The sequence below is a fragment of the Trachypithecus francoisi genome, unplaced genomic scaffold (assembly GCF_009764315.1).
Source record: "Trachypithecus francoisi isolate TF-2019V2 unplaced genomic scaffold, Tfra_2.0 Lachesis_group8, whole genome shotgun sequence".
Lineage (NCBI taxonomy): Eukaryota > Metazoa > Chordata > Mammalia > Primates > Cercopithecidae > Trachypithecus > Trachypithecus francoisi.
In genome coordinates, this window is record NW_022681473.1 from 109,542,391 (window position 1) to 109,551,826 (window position 9,436).

At 39.8% G+C, this 9,436-nt stretch overlaps 1 protein-coding gene across 1 annotated transcript in view; it reads left to right on the top strand.

Annotated features, from left to right (window-relative positions):
• LOC117079799 (tubulin-specific chaperone cofactor E-like protein) overlaps positions 1-967 on the top strand; it is a 168,285-nt gene extending 167,318 nt beyond the window's left edge. The window contains exon 30 of the mRNA XM_033203855.1: positions 182-967. Coding sequence (XP_033059746.1) covers positions 182-282 — 101 coding nt within the window. The 3' untranslated portion in view covers positions 283-967. The remainder of the gene's footprint in view (positions 1-181) is intronic.
• Positions 968-9,436: the final 8,469 nt, after the last annotated feature.

Below are 9,436 nucleotides of genomic sequence, written 5' to 3' on the forward strand. Positions count from 1 at the left end.
AGGACTCTCTTAAAGATTGGGTTAATTCTGTTACTTTGCTGCCTTAGGGTCATTTGGGTAAAATGGGTTCTTGGCGATGAAGTTTCCTTTCTTTAGCTGAGTGCTGCAAAGATGTCTCATCCCTATCAAACAGGTATTTTTTTTTCCCCATAGGGCTTACTGTGTTCCTCTCTGTTTACAGCCTCTAATTCTTCAGTCGAACTCCAAGTCTGGATGCTTCTTCTCGTCATGATCCAGATTTCATTATGGCATTTCATCTATAAATCAGGCACGATCTCATAATTAAATCAAAGTTGCTATATAAAGTACTGTAATTTACTTACTTCAACTCCCTGTAGGATAAAAAGTGTGTGCCCTTAAGTCAAAACCTATTTGAAAGTGTCCAGCATCTCAAAATGATGCCACCTGCCTCCAACGGTCTGAGGTCCAGAAACCAGCAAACATCCAAGCTCCTCTTTCAGAATATGAAACGGGGCTTCTACAAGTCAGTTATGGAAAGTTTATCTCTTGTGTAAAATTTCCCAACAGTTGTCACTAGAAACTTTGGTTCACATGAAAAACCAGTAAAGGAAAAAAATTCTGGTTAGAGAAATCTGACTGGAAATCTGACCAGAGAAATCTGTCAAGCCAGTGCTATTTCTGGATCATGTTTTTTTACAGAGAGAGGGCCTGTTGGAATGATTTTGAAGTGATGACTGGAAGGTTTGACTCCCTCTAAGGAATCTTGCTGGCATTTGGAAGTGTCTGATCTATGATATGTATGCGTTCTGTCTATGAGGCGCTCTCCACCCACTGTGTCTTTCAACCTTGCCATGGCAGCTTTGGCCACTGGGGATACTGCTGACCTGGGGAACCCCACCCACTCTCCTACCCCCTCGAACCCAATCCCTTCTCTTTTTACAAATCAACCAAATACTTTTTAATGTGTTTTATCCTTAATAAACTTTGTGTTCAAATATTCTCATTACTTGGTGGCTGGAATCATTCTTATTGATGTTAAGCTTTGTACACTAAAGAGCATGCCATGAATTTTTTTTTAAAGAAATAGCAGCAATTGGACCAGGAAGGCACTGTTGGCCAAAACGTTAATGCACCGTTATATTGCTGTGCGTGTGTACTTACAGAGCATTAGCAGAGCATTAAGGTACGGTGTAGAAGAGAAGCAGGCAGCATCCTCTTTTGTAAGTGGTACACAAACACATATCTGCTATCATTAACTACAAAATGGAGGGCCTACTAAATATATCCCTGGAATGCTTTGCTTTTTAAGGGCAAAAACAAAGTAAAACCCACTTCAGGTTTATTTTGAAGTTGCCTTGGATTTAAACAGATCGCATTTTTGTATTTTTCTGGGAACTCTGAAAAGCTGAGCAAAAATGCTTAGTGCTCTTGAACGTGAGTGTGGGTGAAATGGCCGTTGTCTCATATGTCAAAGCTCTAGCATCATGCTGTCACTAGGCTAAAGAAGTGGGGTGCAGACTGTGCACTGAGCTGTTTTGTTCTCCCAGCCCCCTGGGAGAATCAGCACAGTCCAGCTTATCTCAGCAGTCACACATGCTATGCAGCTAAGCGGACAACTGGTATTGATGGAGAAAAATCTGTGTCTGCTTCTGCTTGGACATCTTAAGATCTTTTGGGAAAATACTGAGCATTGAGATGGATTAAGGAATCAAACCATTGTCTATTCTAGCTGAGACATAGTACTTCTTCCTCACCAAGACAGAAATGAATGTTAGGCGTGTGTTCTTTGTTTGCATGAAAACCTGGATTCCAGACTATCCCACACTTCAGGATCAGAGGATCGAGATGAGCTTATGCACCATTTCCATTCACACCATTAAAGGGTTAGGCTTTTGAAATCAAACAGATTATGAGTTGAATACAATAATGTCTCGTTTATGGTTTTACCTGAGATCCTTAGACGAATTTTTTTTTTTTTTTTTTTCCCTGAGACAGAGTCTCACTCATGTTGCCAAGGCTGGAGTCCATTAGCATGATCTTGGCTCATTGCAGCCTCGACTTCCTGGGCTCAAGTGATACTGCCACTTCAACCTTGAGTAGCTGGGATTACAGGCACACACCACCATGCCTGGCTAATTTTTTATATTTTTAGTAGAGATGAGGTTTTACTGTGTTGCCCAGGCTGGTCTCAAAGTCCCAGGCTCAAGCAATCCACCCACCTTGGCCTCCCAAAGTGCTGGGATTATGGGCATGAGCCACCATGCCCGCCTTTTTAGATGAATTTTAACTGAACATACATACAAGGAGGAAATGGTATATTACTTACTTGACAGCACCTCTTTATTGATTCCCATATTAAAGTCATTAGAGATTCCTCGATTAAAAATTCTAGTTTTTTTTGTTTTTTTTTTTTAACTTTTTAATCGAAATCCTTTTTGCCACACTTTCATTCTTGGCTTTTGGTTTTCTCGCTTGGTTGGCATCCTTCACATGTCTACCATCAGGATAAACCTGGTTGTAATGACGCAACAGAAAACCCCAGGCCGGATGTGGTGGCTTATACCTATAATTCCAGCACTTTGGGAGACCCAGGCAGACAGATCTTGAGCCCAGGAGACTGAGACCAGCCTGAGCAACATACTGAGAACCCATCTCTACAAAAAAATACAAAAATTAGCCAGGGGTGGTGGCGCATGCCTGTAGTCTCAGCATACTTGGGAGGCTCAGTTGGGAGGATCACTTGAGCCTGGGAGGTAGAGGCTGCAGTGAGCTATTATCATGGCACTGCAATCCAGCCTGGACAACAGAATGAGATTTTATCTCAAAAATGAAATAGAACACCCCACAATCTCAGAGACTTACCAAAGATTTCTTTCTTGCTCACGCAAGTCACCCCTGCTTTCGCTGTCATCCTGGAATGGAAGTTGCTGGAGACTTTATTATCCTTCAATGTTGTCAGCTCAACGTGTGGCTTCAAGATTCACCTTGGCAAGGAAAGACAGCATGGAGAATCCCACCCTAGCTCTTCCGTGCTTCTGCCTGAAGTGACACGTATTGCTTCTGTTCCCACTTCATTGGTCAATGCAAGCCAGATGGCTGTAACTGACTTTTAGAGATGAGGAAGCACCAACTTCCCGTGTGCCTGGAAGGCAGAAGAGCTGGAAATCAGTGGTGATAGTGCTCACATTGCCTTCGAGTCAATCACTTCTATCTGGATTAAAGAGAAATACTTCTACAAAACTGAAAACAAATGGGCCCTTTAGCTGACTTCCTGGAAGGCAGAAGAACTGAGAGATGATCCTGACTCTTCTACTAATTCTCTGCTTGAGACACAAATTATTACATGCCTCAATACCTTTATTTTCCTGTATGTAACATAAGAACATGAAGCTTCTTTTCAAATGTTCTTATGTCATAAAGTGACACTAGACACTTGACCTGGGCACCCTACCCACTCTCCTACCTCCTCGAACCTAATCCCTTCTCTTTTTACAAAGAGAAGCCATATGATAGTATATGTTAAGATAACTTCAGAGCATTGCCTTTTCCTGCTGCTCTGAAAGATTTGCTTGCGGGGTGAAGGGGTGGGAAAGTGCAGGCTTAGCAAAGGTTGAAAAGTAAGTTAATTGGGAATCTTATTGACTTGGTATTTGTTTGATATCAAAAGAAACAACATCTTTGGGTCTGGCATTTGTGACCACTGGGAATTCTGTAGTTTCTTAACTAGTAGTAGTTATGTATTCTACTCAAAATTCTAATGACAAAACTTGAGAGTGCTAATTGTTTAACATTGTCTAATATTCTAGCTATTTTTAGAACCATTTGACATTAAGTGGGAGCTTGAAATCTAATAAAATTTCTTTCAACCAAAGGAATTAAGTAATTATCAAAAGATGACAATCATGCAGGGCTAGGGTAATAAAGAATTACCTCTTTACTAATTCTGAATTAATTTATCATCCACCGTGTTTTGAACTTCCCAGCCTTTCTCCTAAAACTCAGGGGATCTCTACAGCTTGTATTTCATGGCAGTTTGGGCCTGTTTAGAAGACCATGCTGGCATTTTGCAGTGCCCCATACGCTGACATCAGCTGCACAGTCCAGTGAAAAAGGAAATCAAACAGCACCCTCTAGTGTCTGCTTTTTATTTTTGCATGAAGCTCAAATGTGTATTGAACCACACCAATCAAATTATGATTCCCGTCCCCCACCCCACTGCCACCCTGAAACCTTAGATGCAGAACATTACGAGAACATAGCTTTAGAAAGCACATCAAATGCCAAGGACGTTTTCTGGAGAACAGTATGGGATTTATTTTTATGCATACAGTATGCATTACTCCAGGAAATACCACCAGCACTTGGCATCCCATGCAAATTTTGCCCTTAATATTTGTTTCTCTAACGTGTTGACAAAAATAGCTGTCAAGAAAAATTAAGTGTCTCTTTAAAATGTTGAGAAATAAACAATCTGATCAAGAAAAACCCAGGCCATATTTAATGGTCTTTTCTTCCCCCCAGCAGAATGTGAAATACTTTCCTATGCATCTACAGCACAACAGCAATAACTCTATTCTGACTAATGGAAGGCTCTGTTTGTGATGGTTTAATTATGTTTGCTGAAATACGACTCTCATATAAGACAACATCTCCATGGCAGAGGGACAGATCTCTGTGTCTATAGATAGAAATAAAATACAAAAGACTCATCATTCCACGAAGAACTCAGCAATCAAATTCTATTTGCTAAGGAAACAAATGGAGGAAGAATGTTCCCTGTACATTTCATTGTGTGTTTCTGTTTGCATCTAGCCTCTAGGTTAGCTGTTGTTTTCTTCAGTAGCATAAGATACTGATGGTGAAATAGTTTTGAAATTAAGATAGTCTACCATTGGATGAAATAACAATCCCTTATGCAAATGTAGCATCTTTCATAACTAATGCTTTGCCACTGTATTTAATGTTTTTCAATCCTAGATCATGCTGCATTCTGACAGAGAAATTAGAGGAAAAGTATTAAGTTAAAGTTATATATATCCAAAAGTGCTAACTAAAGAACACAGACCCACTCATATATGTATGCTTGTATGTGCAGATTTATTTAGTAATTTTTAACTTCTAATGAGACATATTAGGATGATAGTGACCTTTTGAGACTTTTAAGAACAAACTAACTTAGAATTCTTTATTTTCTCCCCATAACTTTTGAATTCCTTTGTGGAATACTTTAGGGTACAAAAATACATCGATATTGCCCTATTTTAGTTGGGCAAAAATATATTATTTTACTGAAAAAGATAACATTTAATTACTTTAAGTCTTGAAAACCTTTGCATTGGATCAACCTAGAATTAGTGGAATTATTTAAATTTAAAGACTGTAGTCACATAGAAATTTGCTACTGAGTTAATTATATGTTAACCAAAGGCAGAAAAAAACAAGTTTCCTAGTGTTTCCCTCTTATCTGCCACAAACATTCTTAATTTAACAGGCCATCCTGGTCCTTAAATTTGGTTTATATAACTACATGGGTCATTCAAATCAAGAAGTTACAAGCGTATATTTATTCACACTTTCCATGAGTCTCTACGTTGATGACTGCAAAATGCTGTTAAGGAATATCTGCAGCCGTGCAGGGGACGGAGTCTGCTCTCCTGAAAAGTCACGATCAGAAAGCAATTTGGCAAACTAATTCAACAAGGGGAAAATGACTTAACATATAATGCGGAAGCATCTTGGTGTCATATCAGAATATTCAAAGCATAAAATGAGAAAAAGGGCTGTAGATAGCACATAACCCAATTTTTACCCTTAAAAAAGCCCCATATTTGAAATGCTTACTTTGAACCTCCAAGAGAGAAGAATGGAAGTATTCTGAATATTAATTTAACATTAGCAGAAATGCAGTAAGTCTAGAGATACTTGGCCACTATGGATTTTATTCATGTCTCCTGTTGTTACCTGTTCTGTTTGTATTCTCAACCTGGTCGTGTTGATACACAATTACTTTCATTAGTTAATTTTAAGTAGAATCCCAAAACTAAGTTGACATTTGTATGTTATTTAGACAAATTTCCCTGAAAATACAGGCTGCCTAAATCACAGGGAAACATGTCTCTATCATACACATTTAAATGCTTCTTATTTTGAAGAATAGTTTCAGACAATCACAACCGACAAGGACTTTGTTGTATTTCCAGGCATTATACCCCAGCAACACTAATTCAGCAAAAGTCAACTTTCCTGGTAGATCCCCAAAGAGGCACCCCTAACTCTTGCAAACCAAGAGACCTCACGGCAACAACTATTCCTCTGTCCTCTGCCTTAGGGTTTTCCATACTTTATTATGAAGATACAACTATAGAACTTTAATGTGTGGTGATTTGATAAATTTTACAATAAAATTTGTAAAATGTATGGTTATATTTCTAAGTCTTCTACCAGAAAGTATCATTCTGAGGTGCTCTCATGTTATAGAAACAGCAACAAAAACAACAACAAAATTCCTCGTCTTTGGGTCTGCTGTTAGAAGTGGGTTCTTTAAATGCCACCCCTAAAACATGAACTTGAGTCACTGATCACTGGCAAAGTCTGCTCTTATTGTTTTATTTGTAAAACAATTCCCACACTATTTATTCCAACCCTATTCTGAGTTTTTTTGTTTTTGTTTTTGTTTTTGAGACAGGGTCTCGCTCTGTCGCCCAGGCTGGAGTGCAATGGTGTGATCTCGGCTCACTGCAAGCTCCACCTCCCGGGTTCATGCCATTCTCCTCCCAAGTAGCTGGGAGTACAGGCACCCGCCACCACGCCTGGCTAATTTTTTAGTACAGATGGGGGTTTCACCGTGTTAGCCAGGATGGTCTCGATCTCCTGACTTCCTGATCTGCCCACCTTGGCCCGCCAGAGTGCTGGGATTACAGGAGTGAGCCACCGCGCCCGGCCGAGTTTTTCCTTCTCGCCAGAAGAATGTAAATGTACATGGGTTGGAAAAATGAGAGTGGCAGAACCTTTCAGTTTCGTGAAGGTAGCACAAGGATATTTTGTTCCTATATGTTGCAAAGTACAGCTGAGGATGGTGGAAGGAGAGCAGAGGGCCAGGGCTGTGGGTGGTCCCTGCTTTTCCTCAACTTCTCATGGAACCCTGAGTTAGCCAGGTGGGCCAGATGCCCTTGAAGGTATAGTCTCCTTACAAAAATGTAAAAAAAAAAAAGGACATTGATTTTACAAAAACCCCTAAGATAGAGAAAATGATCTTAATTCTGAGATATTTGGAAAATACTATCAGAAAGAAAACAATGAATCTCTCAGATTTAATTCAGTGAGTAAAAATCTGCTGGAACCAAGAACCAAGAAATAAAATATAACCCAGGATTGCCCTGAGGAAAAAATTTTGAATTTAACAAAATAATTCCTTGTAGACACTAAGGAATGTAAAGCAAGCAACCAAGTGCTTTGATGCCATTGCCTTTAAACACGATTTCATAAATGGAAAAAAAAAAACTAATCTGATTACCTTGAAAAATGAGTAAATAAATATTAGAGCAAATCCATAGATGTATTAGTTTGTTCTTGCACTGCTGTAAAGAACTACCTGAGACTGGGCAATTTATAAAGAGAAGGTGTCTAATTGGCTCACAGTTCAGCAGGCTGTAGAGGAAGCATGGCTGGGGAGGCCTCAGGAAACTTACAATTGTGGCAGAAGGCAAAGCAGGCATTTCTTCACATGGCCAGAGCAGGAGGAAGGCGGGGGGAGGGGGAGAGACGCTACACACTTTTAAATAACTATATCTCATAAGAACTTACAAGCCTGTAATCCCAGCACTTTGGGAGGCCGAGACGGGCGGATCACGAGGTCAGGAGATCGAGACCATCCTGGCTAACACGGTGAAACCCCGTCTCTACTAAAAAAATACAAAAAATTAGCCGGGCGAGATGGCGGGCGCCTGTAGTCCCAGCTACTCGGGAGGCTGAGGCGAGAGAATGGCATAAACCCGGGAGGCGGAGTTTGCAGTGAGCTGAGATCCGGCCACTGCACTCCAGCCTGGGCGACAGAGCGAGACTCCGTCTCAAAAAAAAAAAAAAAAAAAAAAAAAAAGAACTTACTATCATGAGAACAGTGAGGGGGAAATCTGCCCCTGTGATCCAATCCCCTCCCACCAGGTCCCTCCTCCAATGCTGGGGATTACAGTTCCACATGAGATTTGGGTGGGGAGACAGACCCAAACCTATCAATAGGATACTAAGAAACACCACTAATTTCCCCCTAGGATGCTGTGAAACAATTTACTTGGCCATTCCTTTAGTTAAAGTCCCAGTTATTACGGACATTAAGGTTCCATTTTATTTCTGCATTTTTGTGTGTGTATGTGTGTGTGTGTAAATTAAAGCTTCAGGGTAAAAGTTGATGAATCTTAAAATTTTTAGTATTTAGCTCTAAAATTTTATTCTCCGAAACACATAAATATTTAACAAAAGTTCTATCTTATTTTCCCAAAGTTAGATGGTTCTACGGTTTTGTTATTCAAAATCCATTCGTCTCTATTTATTAGGCTCTGAGATACCTTCTGCGGCTTCCTCTGCCAGCTTGTCTACCTTTGTCATGATAATACTCAAAACCTGAGATTCAGAAAAGAAATTCTGACTTTTTAAATGAAAGAAATATGGACCTCTCCAACTGATCTCAAAGAGAAATGGGACCCAAGGTTTTCATTAAACCACATGAAATAGAGCACTTGACAAATGCTGGATACCAAAGTCCTCTGGGGTAAAAGAAAGAAAGAAAGAAATTCTCATGACTAAAAATCAGTGTTTTTACCTTTATGTTGTTGTTTGGGCAGAATCGATAAACTGAATCAAATTTCTCTTTAAAAGCAATTTAGAAAAGAATGAGTGTGCTGCTATATTCCTCTTACAAAAAGAAGTTTACCGTGGTGGGAAATGTAAATTCATGAGCCAAACACAAATTCCAAGAATGGCGTCCACTTCAACCTGGGACTCTAGCTGTTCTTTGCTACAGTCGTAAAGTGTAAACTCAGTGGAAATTCTGAGTCTGATTGGTCTAGATTTAGAGCCTGTGTGTAGATTCCTAGGGGCCCTTTCTGAGGCAGCTCTCCTGCCTACTCCCCTGCTGTTTCATCAGCATTTGATGACTTCACGTGTCAATCCCACTCCTCCCTTTGGACTATGTCACGATTTAGAAACAGTTAAAACAACAGCAGCAGCAACAACAACAACAACAACAACAACAACCCAAACCTGGTTAGTTGACCCTAAAGATTAGAGTCTTTCAGTCAACTAAAGAATTAAGACTTTTCTTTTAAAAGAACCCGTTATTGTTTATTTGCCAAACACTAAGCCCATTGATGAGGGCTTAGCATCTATTATTTCCTTGAGTCCCCTTCAGTGACCCTAGAAAATAGTTATTTCCTGATTTTATAGATGAAAAAACAGTGATTCAAAGAAGTTAAGTAACTTG